This window comes from Heteronotia binoei, chromosome 10 (genome assembly GCF_032191835.1).
Source record: "Heteronotia binoei isolate CCM8104 ecotype False Entrance Well chromosome 10, APGP_CSIRO_Hbin_v1, whole genome shotgun sequence".
NCBI lineage: Eukaryota > Metazoa > Chordata > Lepidosauria > Squamata > Gekkonidae > Heteronotia > Heteronotia binoei.
Genome location: NC_083232.1, coordinates 4,767,945 through 4,785,376, shown reverse-complemented (window position 1 = coordinate 4,785,376; position 17,432 = coordinate 4,767,945). Strand labels below are relative to the sequence as shown.

Here is a 17,432-nt window from a genome sequence, read left to right as displayed (position 1 = left end):
GCCCATGGAGACATCTCTCTCCTCTCAGCAAAGAGAGGCCTGAGATGCTGATGGGCAAGATAAGGGTGCAGCTGCTCAGAGGTCTGAAGATCGGAACCAGCTGCTTCTCTTGGTTTCCTTTCCTCTGTGTGTGTGTGTGTGCGCGCGCGTGCAAAAGCCAAATAAAGCAGGGGTGACCAACTGTAGCTCTCCAGATTTTTTTTGCCTACAACTCCCACCAGCCCCAGCCATTGGCCATGCTGGCTGGGGCTGATGGGAGTTGTAGGCAAAAAACATCTGGAGAGCTACCGTTGGCCACCCCGGAAATAAAGGGATGGAGGACAGAACTGGCTCTAGGGGAAGGATCACTCGAGAAGAGAGAGATGTTCTTCCTGATGTTGCTATTTTGTGTTGGGTTTCATAAGTGATGAATAGAGTTGTTGGGATCCAAATGGCGGCTGAAGGTCTCCTGGAACAACAACTGGTTTCCAGACATAGGGTTGCCAGGTCTGATTCAAGAAACATCTGGGGACTTTTGGGGAGTGGGGCCAGGAGCAAGGGTGTGACATGCATGATTGAACTCCAAAGGGAGTTCTGGCCATCCCATTGAAAGGGACAAAAAGCCTTTTAAATGCCTTCCCTCCATTGGAACTAATGAAGGATGGGGGAACACCTTCTTTTGGGGCTCATAGAATTGGACCCTCTAGTCCAATGTTTTTAAAACTTGGGGGTTGTTTTGAGGAGAGACACCCGATGCTATGCTGGAAATTTGGTGCCTCTGCCTCAAAAAACAGCCTCCCCCGAGCCTCAGATACCCATGGATTGATTTTCCATTATACCCTATGGGAATGGGTCTCCATATGGAATAATGGAGTGCCCAGCAGAGATTTCCCTCCCTCTCCTGCTTTTTGATTACTCTGAAGTGGGGGGAGGGCCTCCAAACCGGGGGATCCCCTGCTTCCACCTGGGGATTAAGGCAACCCAACAGAGTAATGTGGAAAATGGAGCAGGCAAACAGCACAAAGGCATCTGGGAAAAACCAGCCTCTATAAATATGAAAAACGCTAATCATATATTTAATACAAATTCACAGGGTGCTTGCTACTCAATGCAAAAATATGCTATCATCAGAATGATAGGCTCTTTTTTTGTAAACTCTTAGAGGATTGGCTACCTCGGGGAAGGGATGCTCTAATATGCAAAGGAGTTCCTGCTAGAATTCCACCCCGGATGTACAAATCCGTCTCTCTCTGTGTGTGTCAAGTGACAGGTCACAGTTGAGTTATGGCAGCCCCTTAGGGTTTTCAAGGCATGTGATTATGTGGCGGTGGTTGGCCATCGCCTTCCTCTGCAGAGCCTTCCTTGGTGGTCTCCCATCCAAGCGCTGACCAGCTTAGCTTCCAAGATCTGACTAGATCAGGCTATAGCGGGGGTGGCCAAACATGCTTAGTGGAAGAGCCACATGGAATAAAAGTTAGATGTTTGAGAGCTGCAAGGCATCAACGCCAGATGTTTAAGAGCCGCGAGACAGAAGGGAGGGAAAGAGGGAGGGAGGAAGGAAAATAGATGGAGGAGAGGAGGAGAGGTGGAAGTAAAGCAACTTTAACTTTAAATGCATTCCCCAACCTGCAGGCTGGGTTGGTTTGGAGAAGTGATGTAATGAGGCCAAACATGCTTAGTGGAAGAGCCACATGGAATAAAAGTTAGAAGTTTGAAAGCTGCAAGACATGAACACCAGATATTTAAGAGCCGTAAGGAGGGAGGAAGGAAGGAAGGAAGGAAGGAAGGAAGGAAGGAAGGAAGGAAGGAAGGAAGGAAGGAAGGAAGGAAGGAAGGAAGGAAGGAAGGAAGGAAGGAAGGAAAATAGATGGGGGAGAGGAGGAGAGGTGGAAGTAAAGGAACTTTAACTTTAAATGCATTCCCCCAACCCGCAGGCTGGGTTAGCTTGGAGAAGTGATTTAAAGAGGGAAATGTCTTCTTCAGGCCAGCCAACGGGGCGGTGGGGGCTTCAAGAGCCACACAATATGTGTGAAAGAGCCACACGAGGCTCCCGAGCCAGTTTGGTCACCCCATATGGTCACCCCTTGCACATCCCACGAATCTGTCTAGCAGGTGAACTTCTTTTGGATTTGTTGGTGATACTGATTAGGGGCAACACATCTCAAACTGACAACAATTTCTTGTAGAACTTGGAATTTTGTGAACCCTTACTTCTCAGCCTTCCGGGATCTAAGCTTCTCACAAGCCTTCTGTGACATCATAGCAGCTAAGCCAATCGCAGCAACGGGTGCCATGATGCCTCTGCTCGCTACCTGTGATAGGGTCTGAAGGGCTGTGTTTTTGTCAGCTCCGTTTCGTGGTCCCTAATCACCTGCCGACATTAACAAACTCCTTGTGATTCAACAGAATGCAATGTCCAGAGAGAAAATGCCTATCATATCGAGGTCATATCGAGAGAGCCAGTTTGGTGTAGTGGTTAAGTGTGCGGACTCTTATCTGGGAGAACCGGGTTTGATTCCCCACTCTTCCACTGGCAGCTGCTGGAATGGCCTTGGGTCAGCCATAGCTCTCATAGAGAGCCAGTTGGGTGTAGTGGTTAAGTGTGCGGACTCTTATCTGGGAGAACCGGGTTTGATTCCCCACTCTTCCACTGGCAGCTGCTGGAATGGCCTTGGGTCAGCCGTAGCTCTGGCAGAGGTTGTCCTTGAAAGGGCAGCTGCTGTGAGAGCCCTCTCCAGCCCCACCCACCTCACAGGGTGTCTGTGGTGGGGGAGGAAGGGAAAGGCGTGTCAGGCGATGGAGGTTCAAAGTAAACAGGCTTCCATTTGTTTCAATGTTAAGGCATTTATTTGATGTCCCAAGGCTCTGAACACGGTAGCATTGGAACTGATAACATTCGGCGGGGAAAGGCTCAGCTTTAAAACGTTTGCATCAAAGGGTTTCTAAACAATACTACATTCTCACACTTCTGAACTCAAAGTAACACCTTCCCTGCTCCTTATCGCGGTTCTTCTTCTCACGGAGGAGCCCTGTTGTCTCTCCTTGAGGCATGCTATCTTCAAAGAACTGTTGCTTTGTTAGCACTATGCAAAGGAATTCACAGCCGGGATTAGTAACATCTCTAAAGCTACTTTGATATGCAAGGTCTCTGTTTCATAGTTAGTAACAACTGTTCAAAATGGAGTTAGTCAGGTCAAGCTAAACATTGCATTTCAGTGAGTTTCACCCTCACAAAATATCTAAACTCTCCTGTGCCTGACAAGGAGATTGTAAGCCGCTCTGAGACTCTTCGGAGTGGAGGGCAAGATATAAATCCAATATCTTCTTCTTCATCTTCTTCTTTCTCACATGGCTTGGAGGATTCTTAACTCCTCCAGTGGTTTCCCCCCACTCCTTTTCTTTCACTAATGTGAATGACTCTCTCTCTCTCCGCCCTCTCCGGGTTTTTCATTAAGCCCTGTCAACAAAGTTTCCAGTCCATAAGAAATAATGCCCTGGGACAAATAGAAAACATAAGAGTGAAGGAAGATAAAAATATATTTTCCCTCAGACCTCTATACGTGAGCCTTGGGACCTTGGAGGAACTCCTAGAGGTCTTAATGTGTTTTGAAAATATGCTTGAATCGCCGAGCGTTTTCTATGTAATTATAGAGCGGGATCGGGCAGAACACAAGGCACCCTCTCTTTGTGCTTCTCAACGTTTTTCTAATTTTTTTTTTCATAGTAACTTTTCAGAGCTACGTTCTATTTTGGAAACTTCGGTTTGCGAGTAACTTTATCCGTGTGGTTTCACCCCATCGGGGACTGAGTTGGAGGCTCAGTGAGAAAGAAAGAGAGAGGCGGGGGGGGGGGGGGAAATCATATCGAGAGAGCAAATCATAAAGCGCGCATAGCTCTGGAAAAGCGAGGCCTGCTTCATGCAAAGAGGGATTCTGGGATGAGGGTTCAGTTTGGGGGCCTCATTCTTGGGAGGGCAGGCTGAAAGTTCAGAGCTTCACACTCACTCGCTCACTCACTGGCTGCTTCTAACAAAGGGGTCCCCCCCCCTTTTTTTGACCCTGGGAGCACCTGAGGAATTCTAACACAGCGCGATGGGCGCAGCCACAAAATGGCTGTCGAAGGAGGCAGAGTCAGCTCCCCTTCAGACACACAGAGAAGATCCTTGTGTGGCGGTGGCAGTAGGGTTGCCAAGTCCAATTCAAGAAATATATGGATACTTTGGGGGTGGAGCCAGGAGACTTTGGGGGTGGGGCCAGGAGACATGGGGGCGGAGCCAGGAGCAAGGGTGTGACAAGCATAATTGAACTCCAAGGGAGTTCTGGCCATCATATTTAAAGGGACAGCACACCTTTTAAAATGCCTTCCTTCCATAGAAAATAATGAAGGATAGGGGCACATTTTTGGGGGGCTCATAGAATTGGACCCCCTGGTCCAATCCTTTTGAAACTTGGGAGGTATTCTGGGGAGAGGGACTAGATGCTATACTGAAAATTTGGTGCCTCTACCTCAAAAAACAGCCCCCCCAGAGCCCCCAATACCCACAGATCAATTCCCCATCATTCCCTATGAGAATTGTTCATGGAGGTGAATAATGGCTTTGGGGGTGGGGCTTCCCCCGCCGGCCAGCTGGCTGGGAGAGGGGGGAAGCCTGTAAAACCGGGGGATCCCCCACTGGGACCTGGGGATTGGGAAGCCTAGGTGGCAGCTGCTGCCGGAACAAATTGCCATTGGCCACTCAGAATCCGCGAGTTCAAGGGATTTTGTTGTTGTTGTTCAGTCACACAGTGGAGTCCAACTCTTTGAAACCCCGTGGACCAAGTCACGCCAGGCCCTCCTGTCTTCCACCATCCTCCGAAGTCTGCTCAAATTTGTGTGTGTTACATCAGTAACGCTGTCCAGCCATCTCCTCTTTTGCCGCCCCCTTCTTCTTTTGCCTTCTGTCTTTCCCAGCATCAGGATCTTCTCCAGGGAGTGCTCCCTTCTCATTGGGTGGCCAAAGTATTTCAGTTTCAGCTTCAGCATCTGACCTTCCAGGGAACAGTCTGGGTTGACTTCCCTTAGGATTGGCTGATTGGATCTTCTTGCAGTCCAAGGGACTCTCGAGAGTCTTCTCCAGCACCACAGCTCGAAAGCATCTCTTCTTCTGCGCTCGGCCTTCCTTATGGTCCCACAGCCATACATTACTACTGAGAATACCATCGCTTTGACTATACGGACTATTGTTGGCAGGGTGACGTCTCTACTTTTTATTAAACTGCCTAGGTTCGCCATAGCTGTCCTCCCAAGGAATAATTCTGCTTTGAAGCCCTAACTTGGATGGCCCAGGCTAGCGCAATCTTTCCTCATTTCAGAAGCTAAGCAGAGTCATCTTGGTTCACCAGCCTCCAGGTGGGGCCTGGAGATCTCCTGCTTTTACAGCTGCTCTCCAGCTGGAAGAGATCAGCTCCCCTGGAGGGAATGGATTGCCGTAAGTCAGTTCTCACTTGATGGCACTTTCCACCCCCACCAATTCTGCTTCGTAATCTTTAATTAGAGAGAGCCAGTTTGGTGTAGTGGTTAAGTGCATGGACTCTTATCTGAGAGAACAGGGTTTTATTCCCCACTCCTCCCCTTGCAGCAGCTGGATTGGCCTTGGAACAGCCATAGCTATAATAGAGAGTCAGTTTGGTGTAGTGGTTAAGTGCGCAGACTCTTATCTGGGAGAGCCGGGTTTGATTCCCCACTCCTCCACTTGCAGCTGCTGGAATGGCCTTGGGTCAGCCATAGTGGTTAAGTGAGCGGACTATTATCTGGGAGAACTGGGTTTGATTCCCCACTCCTCCACTTGCACCTGCTAGCATGGCCTTGGGTCAGCCATAGCTCTGGCAGAGGTTGTCCTTGAAAGGGCAGCTGCTGTGAGAGCCCTCTCCAGCCCCAAACACCTCACAGGGTGTCTTGTGGGGGAGGAAGGTAAAGGAGATTGTGAGCCGCTCTGAGACTCTTCAGAGTGGAGGGCGGGATATAAATCCAATATCTTCTAATTAAAATACGGGGGCTTGTAAGCTGTGTTTGTTATGAACACGGCTTACGAGCCCAACCGTTTTAATTAAAGATTGTTGTGACGCCAACCATGAAAGCTTCAAGCTACAAAGTTCTGTTTAGGATTGCACTGTTAGTTTTTAATTTGATAGGCTGGAGGGTGAATGGCTTAGAAGAGGAAAGGGGGAGCGAGGTGGGGGGGAAATCTCTTAGGAAACCTTTTGCAGCCATTTTTCCTTAACCCGGATCAAGGTATTCATTCACTTATTAATAGAAGAAGAGGAGGAGGAGGAGGAGGAGATGATGATGATTGGATTTATACTCTGCCCTTCGCGACCTTAAGGAGTCCCAGAGCAGCTTACAATCCCCTTTTCCTTCCCCTTCCCAAAACTGACACCCTGTGAGCAGTGTTCCCTCTAAGCTGAGTTAATGTGAGCTAGCGCAAAGATTTTTAGCCTCCAACTCAAACGTTTTTGTCTTAGCTCAGGAAGGATGACCCCAGAGCACGCTCATTTATGCAGGAGGCCACAACTTTAATGCCAGGAACTCACAAAGTAGAATTTTTGCTCACGAGCCTCTGCAGCTTAGAGGGAACGTTGCCTTTGAGGTAGGTGGGGCTGAGCTGAGAGCTCTCCCATGACTGCTCTTGAGCAGAACTGCTCTCCAAGGTCACTCCATCAGGTGCATGTGGAAGAGTGAGGAATCGATCCTGGTCATCCCAAATAAGAGTCTGCGCACTTCACCACTACACCAAACTGGCTAGTTTGCTGAGACTCAAGGTGGATTGCATAGTATACGTCAGATACAATAGGATGAAACAGCCAGTGACTGGCTTACAGTTTAGTGTAGTGGTGAAGAATGCGGACTCTTATCTGGGAGAACCGGGTTTGATTGCCCACTCCTCCACTTGCAGCTGCTGGAATGGCCTTGGGTCAGCCATAGCTCTGGCAGAGATGTCCTTGAAGAAAGGGCAGCTGCTGTAAGAGCTCTCTCAGGCCCCACTCACCTCACAGGATGTCTGTTCTGGGGGAGGAAGTAAAGGAGATTGTGAGTCGCTCTGAGTGAGTGGAGGGTGGAATATAAATCCAATATCTTCATCTACCTCACAGGGTGTCTGTTGTGGGGTGGGGGAGGTAAAGGAGATTGTGAGCCCCTCTGAGTGGAGGTGGAATCTAAATCCAATATCTTCATCTACCTCACAGGGTGTCCTGTTGTGGGGGAGGAAGGTAAAAGAGATTGTGAGCTGCTCTGAGACTTTTCGGAATGGAGGGCGGGATATAAATCCAATATCTTCATCTTCCTCACAAGATGTCTGTTCTGGGGGTGGAAGGTAAAGGAGATTGTGAGTTGCTCTGAGTCTCTGAGTGCAGGGTGGAATATAAATCCAATGTCGTCTTCGTCTTCTCACTATTCCATGTGTCTTTGCAATGACATGCTAAATTCTGTGTTATCCAGGTCTGTGTGACTATTTCCAAAGCAACTGGAGATGTCTTTCTCGAGCCTCCATGGTTCTATTGCACTCACGGGGTTTTTTTTAAATGGGAAATTTTGGAACTGCACAGCACCGTGTGATTACACTTCACGCTCGCAGCGTGCCCTGCCGCAACAACCAGTGTGTCTTCTTCATGCGCCATCGCTTCCCTTATCAGGGTGTTGTCAGCTTCTCTGAAAATTGCTTATCACTTTTTTTTGGGGGGGGGGGTCTGCTAACAAAATACAGCTGTGCACAATGTGAATGTTGTGCTGATGTCAGATTGGAACAACACATTTTACATCTGGCTGCACATCGATAAAAAGCCTTGCTGCCTGGGTAAGATTGGTTGTTGTGCCTCAATAAGCCATTAAATTTGGTGGTTTTTGTTGGTTCAGATTGACCCACAGGACCCATCTCCAACTGCAGGCCATAAAACAAATGGAGAGAGGTTTTCCTGTTTGTTTCTGAAATAAGCAGATAAGAAGAGCCTTGCTGGACCAGACCTCCGGTTCATTTCGTCCCAGCATCCTGTCTCGCACAGTGGCCAACCAATTCCTCTGGAGGGCCAACAACAGGGCAGAGAGGTCAAGACCTTCCCTGATAAGAACCTAAGAAGAACCCTGCTGGGTCAGACTGGAGAGGGTCCAATCTAGACCAGCATCCTGTCTCACACAGTGGCCAACCAGGTCCTCTGGAGGGCCAACAACAGAGCAGAGAGGTCAAGACCTTCCCTGATAAGAACCTAAGAAGAACCCTGCTGGGTCAGACTGGAGAGGGTCCATCTAGACCAGCATCCTGTCTCACACTGTGGACAACCAGGTCCTCTGGAGGGCCAACATCAGGGCAGAGAGGTCAAGACCTTCCCCTGAGAAGAACCTAAGAAGAACCCTGCTGGGTCAGACTGGAGAGGGTCCATCTCGATCAGCATCCTGTCCTCACACAGTGGCCAACCAATTCCTCTGAAGGGCCAACAACAGGGCAGAGAGGTCAAGACCTTCCCCTGATAAGAACCTAAGAAGAACCCTGCTGGGTCAGACTGGAGAGGGTCCATCTAGACCAGCATCCTGTCTCACACTTGTGGCCAACCAGGTCCCTCTGGAGGGCCAACAACAGGGCAGAGAGGCCAAGGCCTTCCCCTGAGAAGAACATCAGAAGAGCCCTGCTGGGTCAGACTGGAGAGGGTCCACCTAGGACCAGCATCCTGTCTCGCACAGTGGCCAACCAGGTCCTCTGGAGGTCCAACAACAGGGCAGAGAGGTCAAGACCTTCCCTGATAAGAACCTAAGAAGAACCCTGCTGTGTCAGACTGGAGAGGGTCCATCTATACCAGAAGAAGAGCCCTACTGGAAGAACAGCCCTACTGGATCCATGCAGTGGTCCATCTAGCGGTCATCTGGCTCAGCATCTATGATCTAACATAGAGTTGCTCGTTTTCACTGCTGCAGCCCCTGGGTTGATACTTTCATTCATCCATCCGCTACAACCCCAAGATCACTGCCACAGGAGGTGGTGGCAGCTACAAGCATAGCCAGCTTCAAGAGGGGACTGGATAAATATCTGGAGCAGAGTTCCATCAGTGGCTATTAGCCACAGCGTATTGTTGGAACTCTCTGTCTGGAGCACTTGATGTTCTGTATTCTTGGTGCTTGGGGGGGGGGGGGTGCGGCGCAGTGGGAGGCCTTCTAGTGTCCTGGTCCCACTGGTGGACCACCTGATGGCGCTTGGGTTTTTTGGCCACTGTGTGACACAGAGTGTTGGACTGGATGGGCCGTTGGCCCGAGCCAACATGACTTCTCTGATGTTCTTATGCGGAGCAGAGGTTCATCAGAGGCTCTTACCCACAGCAATTGTTGGAACTCTCTGTCTGGGGCAAGTGATGCCTTTGTATTCTTGGTACTGAGTGGGGGCAACAGTGTCCTGGCTCCGCTGGTGGACTTTCTGATGGCACCTGGTTTCTTTGACCACTGCGTGATACAGAGTGCTGAATGGATGGGCCCGGGGCCCCTAAAGGTGTGGGAGACCATAGGCCAGTACCTGCTTGGTGTAATTGTTAAACTGGCTCTGCAGCCCTATGAGGGGCAGGAGTTGTGTAATAGAGGAAGCGATGCATTGCAGAAGTTGTAAAGCAAGAGGAGAGGGAGGAGAGGAGGAAGAAGAAGAATTGCAGATTTTTACCCTGCCCTTCTCTCTGAATCAGAGACTCGGAGTGGCTTACAATCTCCTATACTTCTCCCCCCACAACAGACACCCTGTGAGGCGGGTGGGGCTGAGAGGGCTCTCCCAGCAGCTGCCCTTTCAAGGACAACCTCTGCCAGAGCTCTGGCTGACTCAAGGCCATTCCAGCAGGTGCAAGTTGTCCCCATCTTCAAGAAGGGGAAAAAAGAGGATCCGGGTAACTATTGACCCGTCAGCTTGACATCTATACCTGGAAAACAAATCATCAAACAGTCGGTCCTGGAACATTTAGAAAGAATGGATGTGATTACTAGGAGTCAGCATGGGTTTCTCAAGAACAAGTCATGTCAAACTAACCTGATCTCTTTTTTGAGAAAGTGACTACCTTGCTGGATCAGGGGAATGCTGTAGACGTCATTTATCTTGATTTCAGTAAGGCTTTTGATAAAGTTCCACATACTATCCTTGTTGACAAGTTGGTAAAATGTGGTTTGGATCCTGTTACCATTAAGTGGATCTGTAACTGGTTGACAGATCACACCCAAAGAGTGCTTGTGAATGGTTCCTCATCCGCTTAGAGAGGAGTGACAAGTGGAGTGGCCTCAAAGATCTGTCCTGGGACCTGTTTTGTTCAACGTCTTTACAAAAAATATGGATGAAGGAATAGAGGGAATGTTTATTAAATTTGCAGATGATACTAAATTGGGAGGGGTTGCAAATACAGTAGAAGACAGAAACAGGATACAGGATGACCTTGACAGGCTGGAAAACTGGGCTAAAACCAATAAAATGAATTGTAACAGGGATAAATGTAAAGTTCTGCAATTCGGTAGGGAAAATCCAATGCATAGTTATAGGATGGGAGAGACTTGTCTTAGCAGTAGTATGTGCGAAAAGGATCTAGGGGTCTTAGTGAATCATACGCTGAACATGAGTCAACAGTGTGATGCGGTGTCTAAAAGGCAAATGCAATTTTGGGCTGTATCAACAGAAGTCTAGTGTCCAGATCACATGATGTGATAGTATCGCTTTACTCTGCTCTGGTAAGACCTCACCTGGAGTATTGGGTTCAGTTTTGGGCATCACATTTTAAGAAAGATATAGACAAGCTGGAACGGGTCCAGAGCAATGTTCCCTCTAAGCTGAGTTAGTGTGAGCTAGCTCATAATTTTTTAGCCTCCAGCTCAAACATTTCTGTCCCAGCTGAAGAACAATGGCCCTATAGCAAATTAATGTATGCAGTTACTCACAAACTTTTTTTTTAAATGTTTTTTTTTAATTGTAAAAGAGAGATAGATATACATGACAAGAAATAAACACGACAAAAAGAAACAAGAAAAGTAAAAACATAGACATATATCAACACACAATCAAACCACAAATAACAATAATACAACACATTTACCCACACCCACACACTGGGAGATGGAAAGGATAAAACTACGAATAAGTTTTTATTGCTCCAAATCAAAACCTCTGCTTTTTGCCCAATTATACACGGGTTCCCATTCCTCCTGACATTTTTGCAAATTACCATCTCTTAATCTTGTGGACATTAAATCAGATTCGGCGGTATCTAACAACTTGTTAATAAATTCCTCCCTATTAGGAATATTGTTCGTCTTCCAGTATTTAGCATACAAAATCCTAGCGATAGTGACTATATATAATACCAGCTTCAATTTTGGTATAGGGAGGTTTTGTCTACAGATACCTAACAGATACAGTTCTGGAACATGGTTAAGTTGTACCTTTAAGATTTTTTGAATCCAAATATTAACTTGCGACCAATATTTTCTCGCTCGATTACATTGCCACCATATATGAAATAGCGATCCTTTAGCTCCTTGACACTTCCAACATTTGTTTGAATATGTGGGGTATATTTTTGCCAGTCTATCTGGAGTAAGGTACCATCTATGTACCATTTTATATAAATTTTCTTTAAGATCTGCTGGTCTTATTAGTTTAACGTTCCGTTTCCACAGTTTTTCCCATTCTTCGATATCTATGTTGTAGCCAAAGTCTTTTAACCAACGGATCCATGTTTCTTTTACAACTTCATCTTGCATTTTGATCTGTAGTAACCAATCGTATACTTTAGAAATTATCTTATGCTTAGAGTCCAAGATAAGATCTAATTCAATAAGTTTACTGGAGAAACTTTTTTCTTTATCTTTCTGGAATCTTGATTTAACTTGGCACTGAAGCCACCAATTTAGCTTAGAAATTTCTTCCTCGATCAACTCATTCTGATTATTTAATAAATATGCATAGTCTTGTGGATTATCCCAGTCATATAGATTGGGGTGATTCAAGGCCTCTATTGGAGATAGCCACTTTGGAGTATAAGTATATTGCACTTTGATTTCATCCCAAATCTTGAACAAGGATTTTCTTATTTCATGTCTGAAGAAGCGACCCGTTTTTACAGGAGTTCGGTACCACATATAGTTATGCCATCCTTCTCCCAGTCCGGCACCCTCTAGAATCATTAATCTCTTATTATCCAACTTACACCAGGCTCTCAACCATGCAATGCAAGACGCCTTATAATACAGGTTCCAGTCTGGGAGAGCCAGGCCACCTCTTAATTTACTATCTTGAAGTACTTTCAGTTTTATTCTGGGCTTCTTGGCTTGCCAAATAAAAGTCTTGATCATAGAATTGAGTTGTTGGAAAAAGGATCTAGGCAAAGTAATTGGAATTGTTTGAAAAAGGAATAAAATCCGTGGGAGGATGTTCATTTTTATTGTAGCGATTCTACCTAAAAATGAAATCTGAAGGTCCTTCCAGATAATCAGGTCATTACGTATTTCTTTCAAAATTTTCTCGTAGTTATCTCTGTATAAGGTCTTAAGATCATTTGTCAGCTGAATTCCAAGATATTTTATCTTCTTTTCATACTTGAAACCTGAAAGCTGTTCTAATATTTCAATTCGAGCTTTCTCCATATTTTTCGCCAGAATTTTTGTCTTAGCAACATTCAATTTAAACCCCGAAATTTCTCCAAATTCTGACAACCTTTGCTTCAAAAAAGATATCGAAGAAATGGGTTGTTCCAAAATAAAAACCAAATCATCTGCAAATGCCAACGTCTTATATTCCACATCCTTTATTCTGGTTCCTTGGATACGTGTATCTTCTCTAATCTTCTTGATTAAGGGTTCTAGCGTCAAGATGAATAACAAAGGGGATAACAGACATCCCTGCCTGGTACCTTGTTCTATTTCTATTGAGTCAGACATCACACCGTTAAAGTTTACTTTCGCTACCTGTTTTGAGTAGATTGCTTCAACCATTCCAGAGTACTTTTCCCCACAACCGATTGCTGCCAATGACATCTTGATAAAATTCCAATTAACATTATCGAACGCCTTTTCTGCATCTACCAGGATAGTAGCAAATTCTTTGTCTGGATGCTCCTTATAGTACTCGATCAAGTTTAGTAGTATCCTCACATTCTGACTCATCAGACGACCTGGAACAAAACCGGTTTGGTCTTCATGAATTAGGCCGGCGATAACCTTCTTTAATCTATTTGCCAATATAGCAGCAAATATCTTGTAGTCACTATTCAATAATGAAATTGGCCTATAATTCTTAATTTCTGATGGATCCGTACCTTCTTTGTGAATAAGTGAAATTGATGCTTCTTTCCATGAATCAGGAATCTCTCCTAAATTGTAAACATTCTCAATTACTTTCTTGAAGGGAAGCAATAGTAGATCTTCAAAAGTTCTAAAAAATTCAATCGGAAGTCCATCCGGACCTGGAGTCTTGTTAGTTTTTTGTGCTTTAATTGCTTCCACTATTTCCTGCATTGAAATAGGATTCTCCAAACTTGTTTGCTGTTCCTTCGTTAATTGGTTCATTTTCAGATCTTTCATATAATCTTCTTGCTGTAATTTCACAATATTTTGTTTTCTATACAGATTCCCATAAAATCTTTGAATAATGTCTTTCAACTGCGCATTTTGAAACACTTCCTCATTATTTTCATTTTTCAACATCTTTATAATCTTTTTCTCTCTTTCCTTCTTCAGTCTGTAGGCCAACCATCTGCTTACTTTATTTGCGTTTTCAAAATGATTTAATCTTGTCCATTTTAATTTTTTCTCAATTTCTTCAGCCAAAAGCATGTTTATCTGATGCTGGATAACAGTAATTCTATTCTTCCTTTCTTTTAGATTGCCAGTTTTCTGCTGGTTCTCGTAATACTTCAGTTTTGTTATGAGTTCATTATAAGATTTCCTCTGGTCTCTCTTCCTCTTCACTGAGTATCTAATAGCGACACCTCTAAAGAAAGCCTTAAATGCATCCCAGATGACTGGAATCTTCGTGTCCTTCTCTACGTTCAAAGAGAAAAATTCCTTTATTTCTTTTTTAGCTATTTCCAAGAATTGGGGTTCTTTCAAAATTTGCAAATTTAGTGACCATCGATAGCTTCTTGGCTGCTCCTGAAAAACTAACAAAATTGGACTATGGTCAGCATACGACTGCGGGAGTATATCTGCTTGATTAATAGACAATATCATGCTCATGGATACCCAAGACATGTCTATTCTTGACCAAGATTTCTGCGCATGGGAATAGAAAGTAAAATCTGTTGTGTTCGGATTTTTGGTTCTCCAAGCATCCACTAAGTTTAGTTCTTCCGCCATTTTCAAAAAAGCATTGGGTAGTGCATTCCGGCTCTTCTTTTTTCGCGGATCATCATATTTTTTGTCCTTTTCGGCGTCAAATATTGCATTGTAGTCTCCAACAATGCAAAATCTGTCTGAATTGAATTCTCTAAGTTTAAGAAAAAGTGCTTGGTAGAATTTTTCTTGATTTTCGTTGGGGGCATAGATATTAGCAAGAATTGTCTTGAGACCATTTAATTCCAATTCAACCAAAATAATTCTTCCTTGTTCGTCCGAATATAGACAACTTGATTTGATTTGTGGAGATATAAATATAGCCACCCCCTTCTTCTTTTTGAGGGGATCACATGAGGAGTATAAGACACCCAATTTCTTATTATCTAAATACTTCAGGTTGTCCCTTCTAATATGAGTTTCTTGCAGACAAATGACTTGTGCACAGGATTTTTTTAGTTGTTGAAAAATCTTCCTTCTTTTTCCAGGTTCATTCAGACCGTTAACATTCAGAGAGAGAATTTTAGTTTCCGACTTGGGATTCATTTGGGAAGATCTATACTATCAGATATCTTCGCTTGATCTTTTTTGCTCTGCAGCCTAGTTTTAACCTTTTCAGATTTCTTTTTTGGAGTCACGTCAGTGGACTTCTTAGCACCCTCTGTTTCTGTTTCTTGTTCTTCTCCTGAATCCGAGCCGTTCCGCTTCACAAATTCATCCCAAAAATCCTCCATCTTCTCTTCTGTGGTGATATTGTATCTCTTAGTCTGAAATGTGAAAAAGAGACCCTGAGGGATTAGCCATCTAAATTGGATTTCATGCTTAATTAGCCAAGTAGACAATTTCTTGAACTTAAACTTTCTTTGGCGTACGCTCCAGGGTATTTCTTTTAGTATTCTAATCTTCGTGCCCTTCCAATCCATTTCACATTCTCTAGCTTTTCTTAAGATCTTGTCAACTGTTTCAGGGCGGACCAGCTTTACCTGCACCTCTCTAGGAAGTTTAAATTTCCTTGTATAATTCGAGGAGACTCTCTTGGCCCAAAGAATGTCTCTTGGACCCTCTTCTAGTAGCTCTTCGTCATCTACTATTAGGATGGTTGCAATTTTATTAATTAAATCCTCCTCTTTCTCTTCTGGCAAATTTTGAACTCGGAGAATAGTAGCAGCTTTCTCCATTTCAAGTCTCATCACCCTTTCTTCTAGGCCCATCAATTCTGTTTGATTTTCTCTAGCTATAGTAGCTGTTTGCTTGACTCGCTCTTCCATTCTGTCAACCTTGGCCGTCAAACCATGTACTTGTTGAGTATTGGCCAACAATTGCTTTTGAAATTCAACTAATTGATCATTAGTTTTTTTTACTTGGCTCATCAAGTCTGTCTTTAGCTCATCCAGGGCTTCCTGATTCTTTTTAAATCCAACTGTAACAGTATGCTGTAATCTCTCCAAAGCATCTTGGTTGCCTGAGGTTGGAGTAACCTTACCTCCTCCCGCTGGGGGGGTACCTTGTAAATATTTTTTAATCTTTGTTTCCGTCATAATGGAGAGAGACCAAACCTCCAATAAGTTAAAATCTAGTTTGAATTTCAATAACTCATTTAAAATATTCAGTATTAGGTAACAAATCAGATACTCAATCAATTGACTCAGTCACTTCCAATAGTCCTCTTAAAATTCAAACTACCCAAAGGCCCAATAGGAAAAACCAAAAAATCAATGGAGCAATTTACTACTATTAAAAAACAAAGCAAATAAATCAAATCTGGTAGCTTCAATCAAGTTCTGTCCAAATCTAATAACAATTCCTTCAAAATGCTTGGCCCATTAATGACTTAATTAAGGGTTAAGAAATAATTAACAAGTAGATTAACAAGTCGCTTACATGATTATTAATAACCAATGCTGTAGCACTGCAGCTGTTTCAAATTCTTGTATGAATTAAATATTTAGAATATCACTTATGTAGGAGTGAACCTACCCCTCTTCACCCAATATAACCACAAAATGATTACAGTGTCAAGGAAATAATAACTGAAGTATTCAGACAGTCTTGTCCTCTCAATACCTTCCTTCTTTCTTCTCTCTTCCCCTTCTGTTTAGCTTCTTTAGAAAACCTTAAAACTTGAAAAGTTACAGCTTTCAGCTTTCTGAGTTAACAGTTATATCAATATTAGCGATGTCCAGAATTAGGAATAACCAATGTTAGCAGTGTTGGCAGTAAAAGTCTGTCTATAATCCAAATCTTGACAGTAGCAAAGCCCAAGCTTCAAAACCCCATCTTCAATAAAGAGCAGCCGCAGCCGAGGCTGCTCAGAACTGCCACTTTACCCTTTGAACTGGAACTGAATAATCGCCTACGCAAGTCTTTGAGTTGAAATCCGTCTATAATCCAAGTCAATAGAAGTAGAAAAACCCAATCTTCAATAAATCGCAGCCGCAGCCGAGGCTGCTAAGAACTGCCACTTTACCCTTTAAATTGGAGCTAGACAAACGCCTACACAAGATCAATCTTCCTCTCACCAATCAAACATCCAGGGTGGCAAACACACAAGTAAGGAAGAAAAAGAAATAAGGGCAAGAAAAGCAAAATAAGATGAGAACAGGGCGGGGGGGGGGGGTTCAAAACTCTCCACTCATATTCAGAGAAAACTTTCCATTTCTATTTCGGCACTTCTCCAGCACCTCCTCCTCTTCCGTGTTTCAGCTCCTCCCAAGGACGAGTTTCAGATCGCGTCCGCCATTACTTCCTCCCAAAGTACCAACTTCAATCGCCAAAAGTAGTCTCACTCAGTCCACAAACAAGATTTTCCCCCCCTCCTACTTGAAAAATTTGCCCTTTAGTAAAAAGTTTCCGTTCCGCCAAGATCCTGCTGTTTCCAGTCGCTCATTCGCACCGCATCACCACCTCTAAATTGTGTTGCCTCGCCAGCCACATATGCACCCAAACAGCCATCTCGAGCAGCCTCACCGCCTCCCCTCTTTTCCTCCCCGCCACAGCGCGTTCCGATCCAACTCCTCTCACCTCTCCCGTCTTTCACGGCGTGAGCTGCTCGGTTCTTCTTTGCAAGGTATGGTATCCCATTTCAGAGAGAGCGCATTACGAGCTTTATTTAAGGGAGAGACGATTCCTTCCCAATCTCCCTTCTC

The 17,432-nt window shown here is 44.6% G+C and overlaps 1 protein-coding gene across 1 annotated transcript in view; it reads left to right on the top strand.

The window, feature by feature from the left end:
* LOC132578260 (parathyroid hormone/parathyroid hormone-related peptide receptor-like) overlaps positions 1 to 14,792 on the top strand; it is a 32,813-nt gene extending 18,021 nt beyond the window's left edge. The window contains exon 5 of the mRNA XM_060248186.1: positions 14,775 to 14,792. Coding sequence (XP_060104169.1) covers positions 14,775 to 14,792 — 18 coding nt within the window. The remainder of the gene's footprint in view (positions 1 to 14,774) is intronic.
* Positions 14,793 to 17,432: the final 2,640 nt, after the last annotated feature.